We start from the raw sequence: 23,264 nt of genomic DNA on the forward strand, positions 1-23,264 counted from the left end.
TGAAAATTGGGCAAGTGTTATAGTGCAGTTTTTGAAAAGTCAGCTCATTTTTAACTTGTTTACTATAGATATATAATTTTGTTTTATCTAATTCTGCTACTATTTGTAATGATATGATTGTGATCATTCACATATTTTAATAGAGATCCTAAATGCCAGATTTCATTAAAATTCCTTCCAGGCAGTGCAAAATTATTACCCTCTCTCTCTCTCTGAATGATTTTACCAGTAAAAATTATCCAAATGATACCAAAGCTGTTCTTTTTGTGGTATACTTCTTAAATACCAAATGTTATCAAGACAAGGTGGACTTACTGCTCTGTATGATTTCAAAACGTTTTACTCCTGTAAATGGTCCCATTTAACAAAAAATGAAACATGGCAATAAAGTTTTCAGTTCTAAATATCTGTTCAGGCAGAGTCTAGGAGAAACTTTCATACAGATTTACTATTAAGTTGACCAAATGAATCTAATAGTTGGTTTGTTGGCTTTGAGTAGATATTTAAACCGGTATGTCCTGAATTCAATTCCCACCGTGGGCATGGATTTGTTAATGCTTTTAGGTGGTAGATGAATTTCACTACTCAGTTTGGTTTCTTGAAATGTTGCTTGGGTCCTAAAAAGGCTTGATAGCACCACATTTGGTCTCCATAATGATATATTTTCCATACACACCTTTTTACTGCTTGCATATGAAAAATATATGGCATCTGCATTAATTCAGCCTTGATATCTTCCTGGGCCTGGCTCTACTGATTCAATCTCATGAAGATGCAAAACTGGTCTAGGTAGTGATCCCTTCCATAATGCATTGCAAAGCACGCATCTGAAAGGGAGTGTACTCTGCATTACAGGATGCCACAGTGATTGATGTGAAGGTGCTTTACATATGAAATTTGTTTGCTCATGCTTGGGGAAAGGATTAAACAAGAATATAATTTGTCAAGTATAAATTACAGGAATAGTTTTTTATGGTAATTTTTTTTTTTTTTAATAGCATTGCTTATATAGAGCTTTTGGACTTTTTGGTAGTTTGTTATAGTAAGTGAGTATGTCATAATGATGTTAGCTGTAGTTAGTTGTATTGTGTTTTTTTATTCACTACTCTCCGTTCTGTTCCATTTCTGAGATTCAATCTTTAGTATTATGTTACAGAATTTTATAGAAATTGCCTTGTGAATATAATTGCATTATATTTATTTCAACAGAATGCTGAAGGTCAGCAGCAACAGCAACAACAAGCCACATACTGGAGTATATTAAAAGGAATCTTGCTCAGAGCAATTATTATCTACTTCATTACAAGTTTCTTTAGACGACCCCAGAATCCTCCACAGGGACAAACTACTGATTCGCCTCGTAGATCTTCCAACTTATTTATAAATGGAACTGTTATGGTAAATTATGTATTTAGAGATCCCATCAAAATTTTTTAAATTGTTTTTGAAGAATTAAATATGAGTATATCGTTATTATCATTTAGGTAGACTTGAGATACTGAAGTCTTTAGAAGGTTCAGAAATTTATCTGCTTTTAAATGTATATTTAATACTATTTATATTTTAAGTAAATTTTTATAGCAGTTAGTTAACAGTTTACATTAATAATCAGAAATAATTTCATAGCTATGCTTGATTTCATTCAAAATATACTTATAGTATCTCTTTTTAGCTGATATCTCTTTTCCAAGAATTAAATAAACTGTTGTAATCAGAAATAATTTTATGCATATTAATGCACATTAACATGTTTTCATTTTGTAGCCAGTTATGACAATTTAAATTATCAAGCAGCATCTTTGTAAAGCCCTTAAAAAATGAACATAAACAAAACAAGACTGATTTTAGATTGCTATATATATATATATATGATGATGATGATGATGAATAAGTTCATATAAAAAACTTTCATTCATAAAAATAAAATTGATTTATGCAGGCCAGTTTTTCATATAAAAAAAAGTTATTCAGTCGTTCCAAGTTGCAGTGAACCTTTAAATATTTAAAAGTTGTAATGCAGACCTTTTCAGTTTTTACTTGGCGTAATACACTGCTTTATAATCATTTATAAGTTTTATATATTATGATAACAATAATTTTCTATTGTAGCATTGCCCAAATTCAGTCCTGTAATTATCCTCTAAATATTATGACAAATGCTTATGCATATACACATACTGTTACAACTTCTGCCTCCCCCACACACTGCCCACAGAATTGCACAAGCCCAGTTCCGTTAGTGGGGCTGTGTACAGCAAACATTCGTGTGCCTATCAATGGAGAGATAGTTGTCTAGTTGTATGGGTTAACATGCAGTGGGGGGATTTAGAGAACCATGTAATTCTCATAGCACATCACAAGGTTGGAATGCAGCCACCTGTTATTTTCAACATTCTTAAAATACTCAGGACTAGTAGGATGTTTGTGTATCAGACTGTTAACCATTACAACGATACAGAAGACATACCTGACTGCCAAAGAACAGGTCAACCACACTGTGTTCAGATGCAATACCTTGTGAGGGCTGTGAAGGCATGCCTCTACCATAATCCTGTAAGAATACAGAAAGTGATGTCATGAGAGATGAATGTTTTGCAGAGAACAGTGTCGCATGTAGTATTAACTGATGATCTAGGAGCAAGAGCCTATCGTTGTTCTGTTGGACACTTCCTAACCATATGTGGTAGAGGGTGATGAAATCAAAAGAATTTCTCTGGTAGTACATGAACAGTAGACAGAGATATCCTCTTCACAGATGAGAAGATTTTTACCATTGAAGAGTCATTTAACTGCCAAAACATTTGGGTATATGTTCCAGATGGTCGCATGGCATGTCCCATAGCACCCAGGATTCAGAGAGGTCGTCATCCTGTGGCAGTGATGGTTTGGTTAGGATATCCAAGTTGCATTTCCTCCAGACCTCTACCAAAGTGTATCAAGACATCATGCTGAAACCTGTCTTATAGCACTGGCAGTGTTTCTGTTGGATGTTGTGCATGCTACCATTGATATGTGGTTTCAGGCATGCAGAAAGGCAAAATGGAGGGGGGGGGGGCATTTCAAATATTGAGTGCTGTAAATATGCACATTATACATATGGTTTGATGTGCTGAAAGCTGTAAATGATTTACTAATAGATTAAAGGTTTATATGCTGTTCCAGTTGTAACAGTATTTATCGCTAGATATTATAATAATAAAAATAACAAAGTTAATGTGAACCCAGAGTTTTTCTGAATATAGTTTTTGCTGATGGCCTTATCATATTAAGAATATTAAAGCCTTTCAGAATGCCTAATCATAAGTTTCTAAAATTTATTTTTGATGTTCTTCACTTTCAAAAATGCAAACTTATTCATATGTATTACCAAAAATTGACTTCTTTGCTTGATAAAGTTATATTGGAAAATTTCATTTCTAATAAATTGCTGTAAAATAAGTCTTACTCTCCCCTCTCTTTCTGAAAGATATTTATTGCTTTTCTCTGAAATCAGCATTTTCCTATACATAGTTGTTTTTTTTTTTCTGCTATTCACTTGCATATTGCTGAAGTAGCTCATGTAATTTTACTCATAGCAGTCTAAATAAAAGCATTCAGCACCATTGTTCTGCTCATTATCAAATATATGATTAACTATAATCAGTGAAATCTGTGAAACATTCTTTTCCATTTCTTTTAGTGGTATTGATGGATATGGACTAACCATATCTGAGGTATTCAGGCAGTCATTTTTATTTTAATTAGACCTGATGAGTGACCTTAGCTGTTTCTTGAAATTTTGCTTTATTTATTTATTTCCTGTGGTGAATTCCTTTTTTTTTTTTTTTTTTTTTTTTCAGTCTGTCTCAATTGAAAAAAAGCATTTCATTTTCTGAGGAGATATACTCATGACATTCTAACACAAAATGTTATGACTAGTTTCTGATCAACAACTTTCTTCCAAACTGTCCTGTTTGTTATTTGTGAGTTCTCTGATTAAATTGGAGACCTGACAAACAGGATAGTTATCAGATAACTAAGACATAGCTATTTGTGTTTTAGTTATCCGATCTTTTTCCTGCTGCTTTTGCTTTATGTACTTGCTTACTATTTCATCTCCCATTCTATTTGTAAGTGACCATATCATCATACATCAGTTCTTTATACTTATGGATGGTATTAGTTTAATGATGATTTTCATCAGAACTCATATCTGTAGTGTCCACTGCTTGATTAAATATTTTTTCTGTGATTTAAACCTAGTTCTCCGATCTGTCTTTTAAAATTGGTTTGAGCACTGTATTATATACTAAAGTGATTTGGCAGGGGGGGAACTGCGACAAACTGAAGACTGAAGATAGCCAAGTAGACCAAACCTCAGAAGACTAAAATGCTAAGGTAACTTATGTTCTGGTCACTATTATGTAAAGTACACTGACCTTTTTAAATCTGGTCAGTCTGCAGCAACCGTATGCTCTACCCATATTCTTGCACTGGCAGGGCTTGTTGGCCCTGAATTTATCCTCCAACCAACAGGCAGATTAATATGGGGCAGAACTACAGATTATGTTATAAACATTATACATTACATGATACAACTCAAGATTTACGTATGATTCTCTCTATAAAGCAAAATCGTAAAAGTGTGAACCTTCACGCAATTTGTGAACTGACCTTCAAACTAAGATTATGAATACGCAACAAAAAAAAACTTAACATGGAAAAGATGGAGGCTGTATTTATTTTAAGATTCAGATTTTCATGAATTTATAAAATAATTGTTCGATAAAAATAATTATCTTGAATCAAGTTCTGGGAGAATAAAATGTATTGGACTAAGATAATTAGCAAAAAAAAAATTGATAGTGACATTGATCTTCCAAAGTGATACAATATTAAGTGAAGAAAGTATGAAAGGATCTCTTATTTCGTACTGGCATTAAAAACTATAATTATATGATAAAACAAGTAGCAAAAATAAATATACCTTGTAGATATTTAGCCTAATATAACTTAGATTCCAGTTACCGAGCAAACAGCAAGCAACTGCATCTTTTGCTATAGGCAGCTGAACGTAGCTATGTACATGAGGTAATCTGGTTAAATGTTTTCCTCGCCGTGAAGGATTATCACACCTTCTAATGGACATGGCAGTCAAATTGCACTTCATATCCATGTTCTTTCAACAGGTGGTCTGAATCGTATCCAGGTCTTGCTGGACGTGTATTTATTCTGGCCAGTTGGGAGGTTAAGAACTGAGTTTAATATCTCCTCTTCAAATACCAAGATTAATACCAGTTTCTTTTATAATGAGGTCCACATACAGTAACGAACAAATTAATCTGAATGTTCACATTTTAAAGAAAAATTTTAATTTTGCAAGAAAACAAGTACAAAAATTAAACTGGAACTTTACATAATAATTTATGTTCCTCCATTCCTAATAAGTTCATATTCACTTAGGCATGGACTCTACCAATGCAGAACAGATTTTCCTTATTTCTGCATCTCGAAACCATGCTTTTATCATGGATTGTATTAAGTTATCCATTGCATCACAATTTAATTTTGCAAGTCTGGTTGGCTGAGTGGTTAATGTATCCACTCTCCAGCCAAAAGGCTGTGTGTTCAAATCCTGCTGTGGGCATACATGTTTGTGATTATTGAAATACCAGTGGTGGTCGTAGTGGGTGGTAGATGGCATTGGTGTAGTTGCTGTTAGTTGTGGTTGGTGGAGACAGAGAGCTGTAGAGCAGGTATCCTCCCTCGATCAGTCATTGGACTCTGGAGGTGTCAAGTAGTAATAATAATAAAGTCTCTTTTTAACTATGGCCCTCAAATTTTCTATTGGCTTAATGTCAGGAGAGTTATTACCTGGCCACTTGAAGCAATTGGATGTTGTGATTTTTGAGGAACTCTTTCACTTTTTTTTTTTTTTTTTTTTGAAGTTTAGAATGGGACAAAATCCTGTTGGAAAATGAGTTCTTTGTCTTTCTGGATCTGTGGGACCACTCTTTTCTCCAATATTTTTATATATTGGTCACTTTTTATCATGCTGTCAGCAGGCACAAGTGATCCTGGACCATCATATGTAAAACGACCCCAGAACATTTTTTTAGTAGGGTGTTTAGGACCACCTTGTTCAAGGTAGGTGGTCTTCTCAGGCACTGACTTGAGAACATAGGGTACTCATTTTTCTTGGACAAATAAATTGCTCTCGTTTGAGAATATGACCTTCTACTTCTCGACAGCCCAGTCTTTGTACCCTTTTACTTTTACCACAGGAGCCTTCTTTTGCTGCACAGCCTTCATTAACAGTTGTTTCGTTTTTGGTCTGTAAGCAGTCCTCATTGCTTCCAACAATCTTCGATGTACTGTTATGTCAGAAATGTTAATCTCACTAACTGCCAAGTTTCTATTTAAGTCTACAGCAGACAATCTTGATTCATTTTGCTTTTCCCAACTAGTAAATGATCTTGAGTATTTTCACTTTTTTCACCTACATTTTCCTTTTCTATCAGGAGAAAAAGTATGTCTCCCTAAACCTCTAAAATTACATTAACAGTACCCAAATCAACACCACACTCATTGGCAATTTGTCTTTGAGTCATGGATGTGTGCTGAGAAAGAGTACATATTTTTGAATACTTTCTTGGAGATGTATTCTTTATAGCAATACAAAATGAGTAAAACACTATGAATGTCAGCTTGTTTACACTATTAAAAATGCACAGCACTATTAATAAACATTGTTGACACAGATAAAAGATGTAGCAGTCAACCAAAACAATGAACTAAAACCAAAAATAGTAAACCTAAATCAAAACCAAAATTATTGTGAACTGAAACAAAAACCAAATCAAAAATTTGATGAAAATTTGGCTTGTTTGGATTAATTTGTTTGCTACTGTAGAATACAGATAATGGTAGAGACTTTTTTCTCTGCCTTATACCTGATTTTATATCAAATCACTTTCCTCTGCATCTAATTGATGATTTCCAGCTCATGTATTAATTTGCAAGGAAAGAAGAGCAGATGGAGAAATCAGAAGAATGGTTTACTTCAAGGAAGCGTATTGGGCCCCCAATGCTCTACAATATTTATACTAATGATCAGCCAACCCACCCAAAAGTGAGGAGGTTTATCTGTGCCAATGACAGTTATATGCAGTCAAGCAAGGAGTTTTGAAGAAGTTGAGAAGAGGTTGACAGAAGCCTTAGAAATACTCCAATTACTATGAGACCAATTGCCTGAAGCCTAACCCAAAGGTTAGGCTTCATGCAATTGTCTGGAGAGGGAAATGCCTCAACCACTGCAGTAATCCCAAATATCTTGGAGTTAAGCTGGATCGTACCTTCTCATATAAGGTACATTGCCAGGAACTAAAAGGAAAAATCTATGCAAGAAATAACATCATAAGAAAATTGACCGGCACGATGTGGGGAGCTCAACCAGAGGTACTTCGCTCGACAGCTTTGGCATTGTGTTTTGCTGCAGGGGAGTATGCTGCCCCAGTGTGGGTGGCATCCGCCCATGCGAAACACGTGGATGTGGCTTTAAATGATATCATTAGGATCATAACCGGATGCCTAAGACCAACCCCAGTCAACAAGCTGTATCCCTTAGTAGGCATAGCGCCACCAGGCATAAGACGTCAAGTGGCCGGTGAGATGGAGAAAAAAAAGCAGATGACGGACGAAAGACATCCAATGTACGGCCATATCATCACGGCTTCTCTGCTCCATTCGAGGCATAGTTTTATGTAAAGAACTAAACCATTGATCCATAAACCTGAGGAGCGACGCCTTATTCTATGGAGGGAATTGGTTCAACTTCAAGAAGCCCCCATAATTAAGGAAGAGTTAACCAAGGGATATCACCTACCTTATAGCACCTAGAGGACTCTGAACCATCTTAGAGTGGGAATGTCCGGATGCAGAAGTAACCTGATGAAATGGGATTATGCAGATGATGACAGCTGTGACTGCGGAGACGCCCAAACTGACGAACATCTTTTATGTTACCCAGATCTAATGTGTGCTCTACGGATGACATTCTGATGGTCAATGACAAGGCGACACAAACCGCTGTTTTTTGGATGTTGAGGATACGATTGGTGTTCCGGACTCGGAAAGTAAAGTAAGTTCATGTATAATCTGTATCACTGGGTGCTTTTTTGTGTGACTCTCACCCATAAAAGGTTGTAAACATATGGTACATTAGTACCATAAAGGTTTTATTTTCTTATTTAAACTCATTTCAGACTTCCAATAAGCACAGTAGCGTTCTGTTCTCACACTGGGTAATGAAATTCTCCCACTAAAAGATATAAACACCCATTCTCATGGTGGGACTTTAGCCTCCAGCTTGTTGGCTGGAGAGTGGGTATAGACTTTGTACTTATCAAAGCAGGATATTTTAACCATTATACCTGCTACACCATACCATTTAGTGTTTTGAACAATTTTCCTTTTGGGTATCTTATACCAAGCTTTTTGTATAACATCAGTAAAGCTTATATAGTGAGCCTTATTAAATTCCATAATTTTTCATCTGAAACATAAAAATCTAAGCTTGGCAACCCTCCTGAAGGACACATCAACATTTGGAAAATCCAAAGCTCAAATCCCATCAAGGATTCGGAGAATTTCTGAGCATTTCAATAGATCTGAGTTGACTGATGTCAGATAAATATTTAAGGGAGAGTTTTTAACTCAGAAATTAAGGTTTTTCCTTACACAAATAAAACTGACTGGTGATTACTTGTACTTGACAGAAATAATAAATCTTGCTCAACTGGTTTACAACACATAGAAATAAATAAGATATTTAATCATCAAAAGGAAATAAGGATAGATCTGTAAGATATTTATTTAGTTGCATAATCTTTTGCTGGTTTTATGCCCAGTGTCTTCAAACAGTTTGCCATTTGTCACAGTGTGCAAACCGTAACAATTGATTAATAGTATGACATACAAAGAACTAAAGTACTAATTTGGGTACCACTTCTTTTGTGGATAAAGACAAGTTTACAAGTATTAATTCAGTATTAGATGACTCTCTCTTCCAGATTTTTGGCAAATTGATACAGCCATACTTATCAAAGCTTGGAGATATTTCATAGCTGCTGCTGATTTCAAAAATTGTCCCTGTGGCTTGTAATACCTTCTTTGTAGCACTGTTTTGTTTTTGTTTTTTTTTTCTACATAGTATAATGAGATTTTCAAAGCAAGGTCTTCTAGTCCTGATTTGCCATATACTCCTGAATGTGATAAAGGATAGTGTGTATATACTTAGTTGAAAGTATTAATCTTACTAGTTTGATATATGGTTTGAATGTAGTGTGGAGCTTATATTTATTAAACAGTCTAGATCTTTTCAGATGTGCTCTGAATTATATGAGATAGTAACAGTTTTGTTGTTAGCTTGCATAGCTCAGTCGATATAGATGAAGCCCTTTGGTTGGAAAGACCTGAGTTCGATTCCCATCAGTGATGTGAGGAACCTTTACCTGGTCTCTTTCGACAAAAGGTGAGTTAGCCAGTCTCATACGGATGTAGGGAGTTTTTTCACCTGGAAACTAATTTATTTTGTTTATTTATTTGTTTATTTTGGCTTGTACAAATGATTTAGCAAGTGACAAGTATGGTATGCGAGAAGACATGAAAGAGTTGCTAGTACTAGCATGAAAAAAAAGTAGAGCGAGAAAGTAAAAGTCAAGTTTGTTTCCACGGTATGATTGAGGTGAGCTGAGATGGAGAGCTGTGATCGTGAATGAGTCAGTATGCAAAAGTATGCAGGAGGAATGGTATGGAACGAGTTTGATGGAAGGAAGGAGTTATATAGAGTGAATTGCTGCATCCAAATGAATTTGGTGTCAGAAGGTCTTGAGAAAATGTTGTTCAGTGAGAGTTTGGCTATACAAAGTCAGGGAAACTAAAATATTTAGGTGGGATGCAGGTGAGCATGGTTCTAGGCAACCCAGAAATTAGTAAGTGGGGAAATGATCACCCAATGGCACCTCAGGTTAACTTTATTTGGCTAAGTAACACAAGGTGTAAGGGAGGAAGTGGGATCAAGGATGGTATTGCATTTTATGTATCCTAATGCCTGAAGTATTTGAAATAAGAATCAGGAGTTCTGGCATTGATTACCACAACTAGGCCAAAAGTTATGTGCATTAGTGAGGTATGGTTGACCAAGGATGATATGGTCGTAGGAATAGAATGCAAGGGATATAGGGACTTCAGAGAGGACAGGAGGAACAAGATGCAGGTGAAGGGTAAAGCCAAAAAGAGAAGTACTGTACATCAGGGAAACTGAAATTCAGAGGGCAGTTCATTTGAGGCTGTCTGGTGTGAGATGCAGGACAAAATATGTAATTGACTGCTGCTATAATCCAGAGTGTGTATGGGAGAATGTAGATGACATGCACTTGCAAATTAGCATGGTAAGTACAGGTTGAGTAATTATTATGGGGGATTTCAACTATGGGAACATAGATTGAGATTAGAAATGGTCACGGAAAGGAAATGGAATTTATACAGCTGCTGAGGGATAATTACCTTAGGCAACGTGTAATGGAGGGGACATGAGGTTCAAAAGAGCTAGATCTGTTCATTGCATCGGAGAACTTAATACTAACCAATCTAGCTATGCAGCTTCCACTTTGAGAAAGTGATCATGTAGTCTTGACCTGGGAGATTGCCAGATATGAGGAATTTTCTATTAAGAAGGGATATATGTTGTACTCCAAGGCAGGTGAAGGTGATCATGATAAGCTGAGGAGACAGCTTTCAGCAGAGCTATGGCATAAAAATTTAGAGTACAATAATGTTGGTGCATGGACAGTGGTCAAGGGGTGTATGAAGAATCAGTATCTGAATATATATATACCTCGAGTCAAAAGGATAAATCGGGTAGGATTTAGATGGATAAATACCTTCATTAAGCAAAAGTTGCACACGCAAAGAAAAGCTTGAGGAGAAATTATAAAGAAGCAGGTGATAAGTTTGCCCATGGACAGTATAAGGCTCAGGCAAGAAGGGTGACCAGTATGGTAAGGAAGTCCAAACTTAATTATGAGAGAGGCCTAGCTGATGAGGCCAAAAGAAACCCTAAGGAGTTATCTTGCTGTGTGGCAAGTTAAAGGAGGAAAGACTTTGAAAGGATGACTTTAAAAAGTGCTGATGGTGGGGGAGGTAACAGAACTAAACCAAATAGTCGAATTACTGAGTGAGTATTTTGTAGGAGTACTTGGTGTACCGTCTAGGTGGTGGCATTGACGGATAGGAGAATGGAGATTGAAGAAATGAAGTTTGTTGAGGTTTGGAGAGTTTCTTAGGGCTGAGGCTGATTCCATAAATAGTCTTTCGAATTTGTATTTGCTACGGTGTATTACTGTAGCTTTCTTCCACCATATTCTGTGGCATGTATCCAGAGCATGGTCTTGCAGACCATGCTCTGGATACATGCCACAGAATATGGTGGAAGAATGGCTGTACTTGTGAAACCGAATGTAGTCTTGTGTTCAGAAATTCTGATATTTGCTGTCCTGCATGTTTGGCCAAAGTACAACAGTTTACAACTGCAAGGGACCTGGTATACACCAGGTAGGTCTAGAGGAAGTGGTTGGTCTTTGGTGGAGAGGATAAGGGATGCCAATTTTCTGTAAGGCCTGTAACAGGAGGTGAGATCATGTTTTTTTTTTTTTTTTTAATTTTGGTAATTTTTTCCGAGGTGCCTCGGATGTAGGGAATGGTGATGGATATAGAGTAATCTTTGTTGGGGGGGGGAGCTGTGGTTTGTAGGTTTCAATGTTTTTTTGGGGGGGGGGTAGCCATTGGCTGAGAAAGTGTTGAGGATGTGATTTAGTTCAGTGTTTAGGGCCATGTCATTAGAACAGATTAGTTTAGCCCTGTTGTATAGTGTTTTCACCACTCCATATTGTTGTGAGAGGGTGGGGTGGGATTGTTGGTGAATGTATCTTCCTGTATGGATGGGTTTTCTATAAACTGAGAAAACCAAGGTTCAATCAGGCTGGCGGGTGACTAGTGTGTCTAGGAAAGGGAGGCTGTTGTTTTCCTCTTTTTCCAGGGTGAACTTGTTTCTGGAGTGTTGGTTGTTTAAGTGTGTTAAGAAGGAGAGGAGTGCTTCAGAGCCATGTGGCCAAATAGCAAACACATCATCAACGTAGCGAAGCTATATGGTTGGTTTTTGTGGGGCAGAGGCTAAGGCTTTTTCTTCAAAGGTCTCCATAAAGAAATTGGCCAAGGGTGGGGAGAGTGGTGAACCCATGGCTGTCCCCTCTATTTGTTTGTAGAATTTGTAGAAATATACAACAGGGCTAAACTAATCTGTTCTAATGACATGGCCCTAAACACAACTAAATCACATCCTCAACACTTTCTCAGCCAATGGCTACCCCCCCCCTCAAAAAATCCAAAAAAATATTAAAAACCTACAAAGCGGATAAGGGATGTCAAAATTTTAAAAAAACATGACCTCACCTCCTGTTACAGGCCTTACAGAAAATTGGCATCCCTTATCCGCTCTGCCAAAGACCAACCACTTCCCCTAGACCTACTTGGTGTATACCAGGTCCCTTGCAGTTGTAAACTGTTGTACTTTGGCCAAACAGACAGGACAGCGAATATCAGAATTTCTGAGCACAAAGACTACATTCGGTTTCACAAGTACAGCCATTCTGGTCTTGCAGACCATGCATGCTCTGGACACGCGCCACAGATTACGGTGGAAGAAAGCTACAGTAATGCACCGTAGCAAATACAAATTCGAAAGACTATTTATGGAATCAGCTTCAGCCCAACGGCCAAGAACACCTACTTAGCCCGCTAGAGGGCACCATCAGGACTTCTAGGAGAACGATAGCTTCATATCTTCATTCTCAGTTACTGTGTTGTAGTGCCTGCGTGCACGTGCCTTTTTGTAAGTTTCTTTTGAAAATGGCAATGTGACATTGCCGAAATATCGGAAATATTTATTAAAGTGTAATTTAATTTATATTCGGATCTATGTTGTTCAATTCCCTAAGTGATTTAGAAATGCATAACCAATGTATAAGCCTGTCTATGAGAAGAAATGAAGGTGCTTCAAGTATTGCAAAGCCTCAGTATGAACACAGCAATGGGATTAGATGGCATATTGGCCTGTGTGTTACAAGAATGTGCAAGGGAATTATCAGCTCCTCTGTCCAAACTGTTTAATTTAAGGTATTATTTTTGGGAAAATTCCCATGTTACTCTAAGTAAATATTACTTTTATGGCTATTTAGCCTATTTTTGTTTAGGAGTGCCCCTTTTTTATAATGTCATTGACTTTTTACTCAAATTTTAAGGCATTACTGATGTTTTATTTGGACACATATAGGAAGTAAAACCAGACATACCTTTGTGGGATGTTGCTAGCTGTCTTCTTTTTCAGTGGCATATGGTGACATACACTCATTGTTGAAGGAAGAAGTGTGACCAGAACAGAAGGGGGGGGGGTTTGGAAAAGTGGGGTTTAAGAGATGTGGCAGAATTATTGGTGAGGCAAGCGGTATGCAAACTTTTTTTGAAAAACCTTTTTTTTTTTTATATTTTGTAAATTATTAAGGGTGGGTAGAGAATACTTTGGGATGAGGTGAACATAGAAATTTTAGGGGAAGGAGAAGGATATTATGGGATAAGATCATGGTGGGAGAACTGGGTGTGAGCTGTTTCGACAGTGCATCATCTTCGGAGCTTGTAGGGGAAGTGGAGGCTATGTCATGCCAGCTTGGTGTTTCAGTCTTTGGACTATACACAGATACACCAAAGACGGAAACACCAAGCTGGCATGACATTTCCTCATTTGACAGGAAATATTCAGTTATTTGCTGACAGTGTTGAACTGGGAAGAGCAATAGTAAATGAAGCAAGAAGATTTAAACAGACTGACAGTATGTGCAAAGGTAAATTGCTGCCAGTTTAATGTGACCAAGTGTAAGGTGATGCACTTTAAGAAGAGATCAGAAGCTGTGTACTATATTGATAGAACTGAATTGCAGGAAACTGTGATGAGGCTAGGGACTTGTGTGTGTGATCGTGGACAGAGAGTTGAAGTTTAGAAGGCATGTTGTTGAAGACCACACTAACAAGTGGGAATAGAGAGTTATTGTTCCCTTATATAAGGCTTTAATAAGGCCACATCTGGACTATGCACAGATCTGGACTCCCAGATTCTGTGTTGATGAAGTTGTGGAGAGGATCCAGAAGTGAGTGACAAAGATTGTAATCGGCCTGTGGAATGCTCCTTATGAGAATAGACTGTCTGTAGGCTTCAAAAATTAGCTGATTGATGAAAAAGAGGAGAGATAATAGAAGCATTTAAGTTATTAAAGGACTTTTATAGGATTGACACTGAAGATTTTTTTTAGTACATGGCAAGAAGGGAGAGAACAAGAGGTCAATAGTGGAAGTTGTGTACAAATGTGGTTAGCAAGGGTATTAGGACTAGGTTTGGAGAGAGTGGTGAATTGGTGGAATGGGTTACCAAAGCTGTCTGTGGGTGCTTCATCAGTGAATGAGTTTAAGGAGAGATGTGATAGGTATTCTGTGAGTGTGTGAATAAATAGATCTCCCACAGTGAGTCTCTGTACTCCATGGAGATACCATATAATAATTATTATACGGTATCTCCATGGAGTCCAGAGACTCATCATGGGAGACCCACATGAGCATTTATACACTCAAAACCTATCATATCTTTCCTTAAAATCATTAAAACCACCCCTCACTGTCAGGGCACTCACAACTAATTCTGGCAATTCATTCCACTCATTCACCACTCCATGCAAAAAATCTTGTCCACACACTCTTATACCACTTCCATGAATGACCTTTAGTTCTCTATTTATCATATGTTGAAAATTTTTCCTTTGGATCAATTTTATAAAACCTCTTTAATATCTTATAAGTTTCTATCATATCCCCTCTTTTCTGCCATTCATCTCTAAATCCTCTCCACCACCTCCTGATCCCCAAATCTGTGCAAAGTGATCAAGAATGTGGCCGAATCATGCCTTATAAAGAGGGATAATAACTTCTCTATCTTTACTTCTTAGTGTGTGTTTTTTAAAACATCACAGTAATTATTCTTTGAGCTATTTTACCAACTTTTGCATTATTCCATCTGAACTTCAACTCTCTGTCCCCGATTATTCCTAAGTCCCTAACCTCAGTAATTTCTTGCAATCCAGCTATCAATGTGATACACAGTATGCAACCTTTTCAAATCGAAGTGCATAACCTTACATTTTTCAACATTAAGTTGACAATCATCATTTTTTTTGCTCGCAATGTCAACTGATTTAAATCATCTTGCAGAATATATGCATTACCTTTATCAATTATTTTCCTCCCAAGTTTTGCATCATTGGCAAACAATTGAATATCCCCCTTTTAAATCTTTCCTGATATCATCTATATACAAATTAAGAACACCGGTCCTAGTATAGAATCCTCAAGTACTCCACTAGTCACCCTTATTCTACTAGATCCATCTACTATATACTACTCTGGTGTCTCACTGTCAGCCACCTCCTATCCATTCCCAATTGCTCAAACTTTTGTGATAGTCTTCCCCTGTTGTATTCTGTCAAACCTTTGCAGAGTGCAGCAGTATCATGCTATAGACATTTCCTTTATTCCAATTTTGCTGTCACTTTATTATAAAATATGAATAAACTACTAAGACAGGATCTGTCCTTTACACAATAATTTTGTCTGCTATAAAGTATCAAATCACTATTCACACACTATTCAATTTTACCTTTAACCAACTTTTCCAATACTTGAACAACCACTCCTAATTGGTCTGTAGTTTGCTACTTCTGTCTTGAAGTAGTTTATATAAAGGAACTGTTCTACCCTCTTTGCACTTTTGTGGAACCTTGTCAGAGCTCAGAATTAGACTGAACAACTTCATCCAGCAACTCAATTTCTTTTGCCTTTGTCATTGTCCTACTGTCAGCATTGATTGAAGTCATCCTACCATAGTCATTTTCTCTCTTACTTGCTACATAACAAAACAAAAAAAAAAAAAAAAAAAAAACTCCTTTAAATTTACTTTGGCACGTAGCTAATTTTCTTTATTAATCTGATTTGGTAGTTTTTTACCTTACTAGTCTTCCTTCTTGCTTGTACTGCTTACAAGTATGCTGATTACATTTTTTTTTTTTATATTCCCTCCACAGTTTTTTTTTTTACTTAAATATAAAGAGCTAATAAGCTTCATTTCGGCGATATAAACATTATTTAAATTAAGGGGATATTAAATCCCACATTATTTTAAAACCGAATAAGAAACTCAAAGATTGGAATCAGAGAGTTTCATGCCGAATATAGTAAACTATAAAGTATCGGCGATCACTAGCGTGAGCTAATGCAAGTGACCCTAGTACGTAGTACAATACCGGACAACTCGTAGCAAAGGCGGTAAAGTTCTGATCGCTATTCTTAGGTATTTTCCATAATGTTAAAACACAATTCCTAGGAAATGTATGCTGTTATTACATTATGGTGGGAGGTCACTACCCAGACCAGTTTCAAAATTGTTTTAAAACTGGTTTCTTATTCGGTTTTAAAACAATGTGGGATTTAATATCCCCTTAATTTAAATTTTTATTTTTATTTTTTTTAATATCTCTACTTATTATTATCCTATGACCCTCATTGAGTTGGACTCATCTAGGAGGTCATTTTTATCATACATACAACTCATCGTAACTTTCCTTCATCATATTCAAATTCTCTACAGACAGTATGCTCTCAGGTAATGCATTTCAGTCATTCACAACTATCCATACAAAAAACCTGCTCCTCACACCCTCCTTATACAATTTCCAGGGATGACCTCTTGTTCTTCCCATTTTCCACCATTTTATGAAAAACCTCTTCTATGTTAATCCTATAACAAACCCCTTACCAACATGCACGTCTATCATATCAACCCTTTTCCTCTTATCAACTAGACTGCAAATTGCATTGTCTCGACCTTTCTTCATGTTCAACATCCCAGAGATCAGAAACTATTTTGGTCAATCACCTGTGGACCCTCTCCAACATCTCTTCATCCTTTTTGAAAACCAGGTGACCAAATCTATGCACAGTAGTCTCCATATGTGGAGTAATCAGAGCCTTATACAATGAAACCAGAATCACCTTATTTCTATAAGGCAGTGTCCTCTGCATCATTACCAGAATTCATTGTGTCGGCCTCACAATTTTGGCAATATGTCCTCTAAATTTTAGTTCCTTGTCCACCCAAGATCTCTTATTTTCTCCACCTTCAGCAGTATATCCCCACCCAGAGTAAATTCTACATCCCATCTTTCTTTCCCAAATTTGAAACCTTACATTTTGCAACATTGAACTGGCATCCCTACTCCCGTGCCCATTCACTCAATCTATTCAAGTCTTCTTGGTAAGGTAACATCTGCTCTTAACCTCATAGTTCACACCAACTTTGCATCATTTGCAAACAACACTATATTTCCCCATTCAAATCTTCTCCAGTATCATTAACATACAGGTTAAACAGCAATGGCCCTTAAATAGACCACTGAGGTACACTGCTAGTGAATTTCCTCTTCTGCGATATTGCTCCCTCATACACAACTTGTTGTTGTTACATATCACAGCCAATCTCCAATTCAATCCAATGCACTAGTCTGATATCCAATCCCATCTGCTCTAGTTTGACTATCAACTTATCATTCGTCAATCTATCAAAAGCCTTTGCAAAGTCTAAGTATGCTGCTGTGTATCCATCTCCCACGTCCAATGCTGCAGTAACATTATTGTGATAAGTGGATTGCTTAAACATGATATCATTTTAGCAAATTCATGCTGTCCATCAAAGATAATACCATTGTCGTCAACTTGATTCTGATTCTCACTAACCTCTCCAATACTAACCACAACACCTGACACACACACACAGATTGGCATATAATTTGATGCTTGAATTCTGTCACCTCCTTTATTTAAGCAGTACAATCTTGCCTTCCTTCCACTCCTTTAGAACTTGACCCAATTAAAGACTCATGTTAAGCAGATATGTCAAGGCTGATGTCAACTCCTTGGCGCATTCCTTCAAAATACATGATGATGTATCATCAAGTTCCACGGCATTATTAACATCAAGTTTGCTTAATTCCCCATATACCACTTCCTCATCCATTGCTCTCAAACTCTGCATGATGTCACATTCACAAGGATATAAGACATTTATGAACTGCCCATTAAATATCTCAACTATATTTGCCAGTCTGGTTGGCTGAGTGGTTAGTGTATCCCCCCTCCCCGACCAAAAGGCTGCAGGTTCGAACTCCACCATCGGCATGGATGTTTGTGATTGGCTGTGAAAATACTAGTAGATGGTGTTGGTGTAGATGATGAAGGTAATTGTGGTTGGTGGAGACGGAGAGTTGTATAGTAGGTGCCTTCCCTCAATGAGGCTTTGGACTCCCTGGGGGGGGGGGGGGGGGTATGTATGTAATATAGTCTCTGCAGCATATAAATTGTTCTTATACCATTTTCTATAGTTAATGACATCCTACCATAATCGTTCTTATTTTTTCTGGCTACATATGAAAGAATTTCCTAGGTTCTTTTTGCTTCATTAGCTAACTGCTGCTCATAATGAGGTTTCGCTAATAATCTTACCAACCAAGTCATCCTCCTTGCCTGCTCTTTATATTCCATGAGGAATACAAACGTTGCCTCCATAATCCCTTTTTCCTCTGTATAGCATTTTTATCTCTTATTTCATCCATTTCACACCTATTTTATTTAACCTTCTTACTTTTCGAATACATTTAGACATTGTTTCTACTGGATAGTTCTTGAATATCACTCAACAACATTGATCTCCTTTCTTCCCAACTTCTCATTCCATTTTACAGCTGCAGGTTGTCTCTTGAGCTTCTAATAATCGCCAACCTTGGAGTTCCACATATACCATTTCCTATCGGAAGTCCTTACACTGCTGACAACTATTCAGGCAATTACTTCATGGTTACTCTCTCTCACGAACTGGATAAAAGATTTGACATCTCATTTATAACATCGTTTTATGAGAAGGTCAAATCCAAGACTCCTCAAGTCTCTCGTGTGCTCTCCATTACATACTACCTGAGGTAGTTGCTATCTCGTCATCCCACTCTATATTGCCGTAATTAAAATCACACATAATGATCACCCTTTTCTCATTTGCTTGGCTAATTTGCTTATACATTTCCTTGTCACTACCCTCCACATTATCAGGTCTGGAGCAACATCCAATGAAGTATTTCAAACTATTCGCCTCTATCTCACACCATATTACCTCAGAACCAGTACCACTGCTTACTTCTTGCATCTCTACCTTATATGGATATAACTCTTTTTCCATCATCAATAGCACTATACCTTCCTTTTTTACCATTTCTCTCTTCACGAAATACATCATGCCCTTCCATCACTATTGCTGGCAGGATGTTATCCTCATTCAACCATCTCTCACTTATAAGTTTCCAATAATAGGTAATGCAAAAATTAAAGGCAGGATTTTTATTAGTCCAAATAATTCCCTCCTTATGAAGGGCAGTTCTTTCACTGTTTTAAAAGTAGCATGAAAAGATTTCAGAGCTGCCAACTTTTTATGATGTGTTAAAAAGTGACTGTTACAGAAATCTTGTGGAGAACTACTCAGACATGCATTGCAGTGAAATGCAGTATTTCATTAAAGATCCCCTTTTGGCATTCATATTTGGATTTCTTGCCCCGGATTTGGATGTTGTCAGTGACTACCATAGCATTCTAGTCTGTAGGAGCTTTCTTAATCAGAAAAAGTACTGATGACAGCTGTTAAAAGAAGCCCTCGAGGAATTCACACATACATTTCTATAGGTTCATATAAAATGTAATTAGTTTGCCAGTGTGTAATTCCTAAAGAAAACTAATGGCTATACTACAATTTTAAGCTTATGATTACATTTTTACACTGAAATTAATTACTCTTGCCTACTTTCACATCAAGGCACAACAAAATTTTTCAGTCTGTTACCCAATGTTATTTAAGAGAATATCATTCATGCAGAGTAGAGAACTAAACCTGCTTATTTCCTATATTGATATTAGGGTTAATGTTCCCATTCAGCTTAAATATAACTGTGAATAAAATTATACGCAGCCATGCTTTACAGCTAATTTAACATCAAGCCATCTTTCTGCATGTCTTTTATTTCTGACTGCTGATTTGTATAATTATAAGCTTGTATATCAGATTCCATTTACACCATGAAATTTGTTTTTAATTTTTTCCCCTTCATATCTTATTTATATGCCTTTTTCACATCAAACTTTAAGGTGTTTCTGGTATGTCCATGATTTATTTGTCTTCAAATAAAAATCTGGTCTTCGGAGCCCTCTTTCTGTCTTCAAATAAATTTCTTTCATAATTCTCTGTTTGATAATTTTTTTTATCTTTTTCACTTAATATTCAAAGTCAATTGCTCCAGACATCAAGATTTAGCTGGCCAGGTTGGCTGAGTGGTTAACATATTCATTCTTTAACTGGCCAGTTGCAGGTTCAAATGTTTGTTTTTAAGTGGGAGATGAATTTCATTATCGGTGTAATACTACTGCCCTGCTTATTTGTAAACAAATGGCCTGAAAAAGTTCAGTGTTTGGTAATATTTCCAGATTATGTAAAAATAAATTTAAAAAATACAAAAAATGTATAAGATTAATTTTAAAAATATAGGTTTTACAGCACAGTGGTAAAAAACACTCATCAGGCATGCAATCAGAAATACATATCCATAGTTGAAGTAGAAAGAGCTATCAAAAACCTGAAATTTGAAAAGGCAGCAGGAGTAGATGATATTCGGCCAGAAAAGTATGGAAGTATGAAGGTTTTGCAGTGGCTGCACTGCATAGTTCCGAAGGCCTAGATGAGGAATGAATTCCAGATGATTGGAGTAGAGCTCTCATAGTGCCCATATACAAAATGAGAAATAAAACTGAACGTGAGAATTAGAGTTATTTCCCCAGTGAGCATTCCTGGTAACATTTATGCAAGTATACTTGAAAAACAGTTGAAAAGGATTGTGGAAGGGAAGCTTGGTGAAGAACAAGCTGAATTCAGGCCAAATAGAGGCTGTCAGGATCAGATTTTCACAATTTCAGGATCAGCAAATAGTTGAGAAATCGTGAGAATATAACATAGATCTGTATTTAAGTTTTGTAGACCAAAAGGCATATGACAAACAAAGAGAAAAGCTATTCAAAACACTACAGATATATGGTGTCAATGGGGCATTATATCAAGCAATAGTTAGTCTTTATTTGAGTTATAAATCAGCAGTTAAAATTAAAGGAAGTATAAGAAGATGGTTTGTCAGACAAGGACCAAATTGTATTCCTATTGGTTAAACCAGAATACAAAATGATGGTACAACATGACAAAATTTCATGCCGGCTGGGGCTTCGCCCGGTTAAAAAAGGCCCCCGTTGTTTTTGCCAGGGAACCAGGTCGAACAGCGAAAAGTCAGCTACTGGAACAAATCTGAAAACGAACCCCAACTCAACATCACCAGAGTTAAAGATCGGTACTATCAACGTAAGAAGCCTGAATGGCAAAGAAATGGAGCTAGCTGAGGAATTAGATAAGTACCAGATCGACATAATAGGGGTGACTGAAACAAAAAAGACAAAAACTGGTGAGATCTTTCCGAGCAATAAATACAAAATGTTATAATCAGGCAATGACAATCAAGAAAAAGAAGGAGTAGCCATTGTATTCAACACAAAATATGAGGCTTATCTTCTCAAATGGCAGGCAGTCTCAAGTAGAGTGATTGATTAAATATCAGAATGGGGAACTGGACAATGAGACTTATTTGTGATTATGGTCCCACAGAAGGTTCTACTAATGCAGAAGTGGAAGAATTTTTTGAGGCTTTAGAGAAAGCAACTGACACAATGAAAAAGAAAAAGTTGGTCCTTGTTGGGGATCTAAATAGCAGAGTAGGAAAAATGATTTCAGATATACAAAAATGTTTTGGGAAAATTTGGAAAAAAGAGTAAAGCTAATAATGGCAAATCCCTGTTGGATATCTGCTCAAGACATGGACTGGTTATTACTGACACCATGTTCCAACATAAAAATGTGCACAAATTCACATGGAGAGAAGAGGCAAGGAATAAGAAAAGTCTCATTGACTATGTTATTGTTGATAGTGATGTTTTCTCCCTGGTGCAGGACACCAGCGTGTACAGAGGATTTGAAATTGGAAGTGATCACTATTTAGTCTTGAGCAGCATAAAATTGAATTTCATATTGAAAAGAATGGCATGTAAGAAAGTTTTAAAGCGAATAAAAGTTGAGCAGCTCTTAGATGTGAACTGTAGACTAAAATATACAAAGATTATTGAAGGAAAAATGAAAGAGTTTGAGAACAGGAACCAAACCTTGGAGATTCCGTGGCAAGCCTTGAAGAAAACCCTGATTGATTCAGCTAGAGAGGCGTGTGGTGAAGTTGTCTGCAAGGATAGAAAAATTAGAACTCCATGGTGGACACAGGAAGTTAAACAGGCAGTGATGGAAAAGAAGAAAGCATATCAAAAGTTCCTGGCAAATAAGTCAGCTTGTGCTCTGATAGAATACAGAGACAAATGTAAGACAGCTAAACACTGTGTAAAACTAGCTAAACAAAAGTCATGGGAGGACTTTGGCAAGAACATAGAAAATAAATATCAAGAAGGTGGTAAGATATTCTGGAGGTTGTTGAAGATGCTTAGAAATGGAGGAAAGAGTATTGTAAAAGGAGTTAGAGATACTAAAGGTGACATGAAAATGGGAGAAAAAGATATCCTTGGAGTATGGAGTAATTACTTCGAAAAATTTCTAAATGAAACAAGCAGTGATAGCACAGTGGTAAAAAGCACTCAACAGGCATACAGTCAGGAATACATATCCATACTTGAAGTAGAAAAAGCCATCAAAGGCTTGAAATGTGGAAAGGCAGCAGGAGTAGATGATATTTGACTAGAAATGCTGAAGTATAGTGGTATAAAAGTCTTACAGTGGCTGCACTGCATAGTTCAGAATGCCTGGACAGAGGGGACGAATTCCCAATGATTGAAGTAGAGCTCTCATAGTATCCATATATAAAAAGGGAAATAAAACTGAATGGGAGAATTAGAGGTATATCCCTACTGAGTGTTCCTGGTAAGATATATGCAAGTATACTTGA

General features: G+C 36.7%; 1 protein-coding gene across 1 annotated transcript in view; it reads left to right on the top strand.

The window, feature by feature from the left end:
* Positions 1 to 23,264, top strand: part of LOC150101700 (putative lipid scramblase CLPTM1) — a 283,907-nt gene that overhangs the window by 24,577 nt on the left and 236,066 nt on the right. The window contains exon 2 of the mRNA XM_090399981.1: positions 1,210 to 1,398. Coding sequence (XP_090256107.1) covers positions 1,210 to 1,398 — 189 coding nt within the window. The remainder of the gene's footprint in view (positions 1 to 1,209; positions 1,399 to 23,264) is intronic.

The sequence above is a fragment of the Typopeltis vanoorti genome, chromosome 11 (assembly GCF_054136105.1).
Source record: "Typopeltis vanoorti isolate ZY-2024b chromosome 11, IOZ_Tvanoo_1.0, whole genome shotgun sequence".
Taxonomy (NCBI): domain Eukaryota; kingdom Metazoa; phylum Arthropoda; class Arachnida; order Uropygi; family Thelyphonidae; genus Typopeltis; species Typopeltis vanoorti.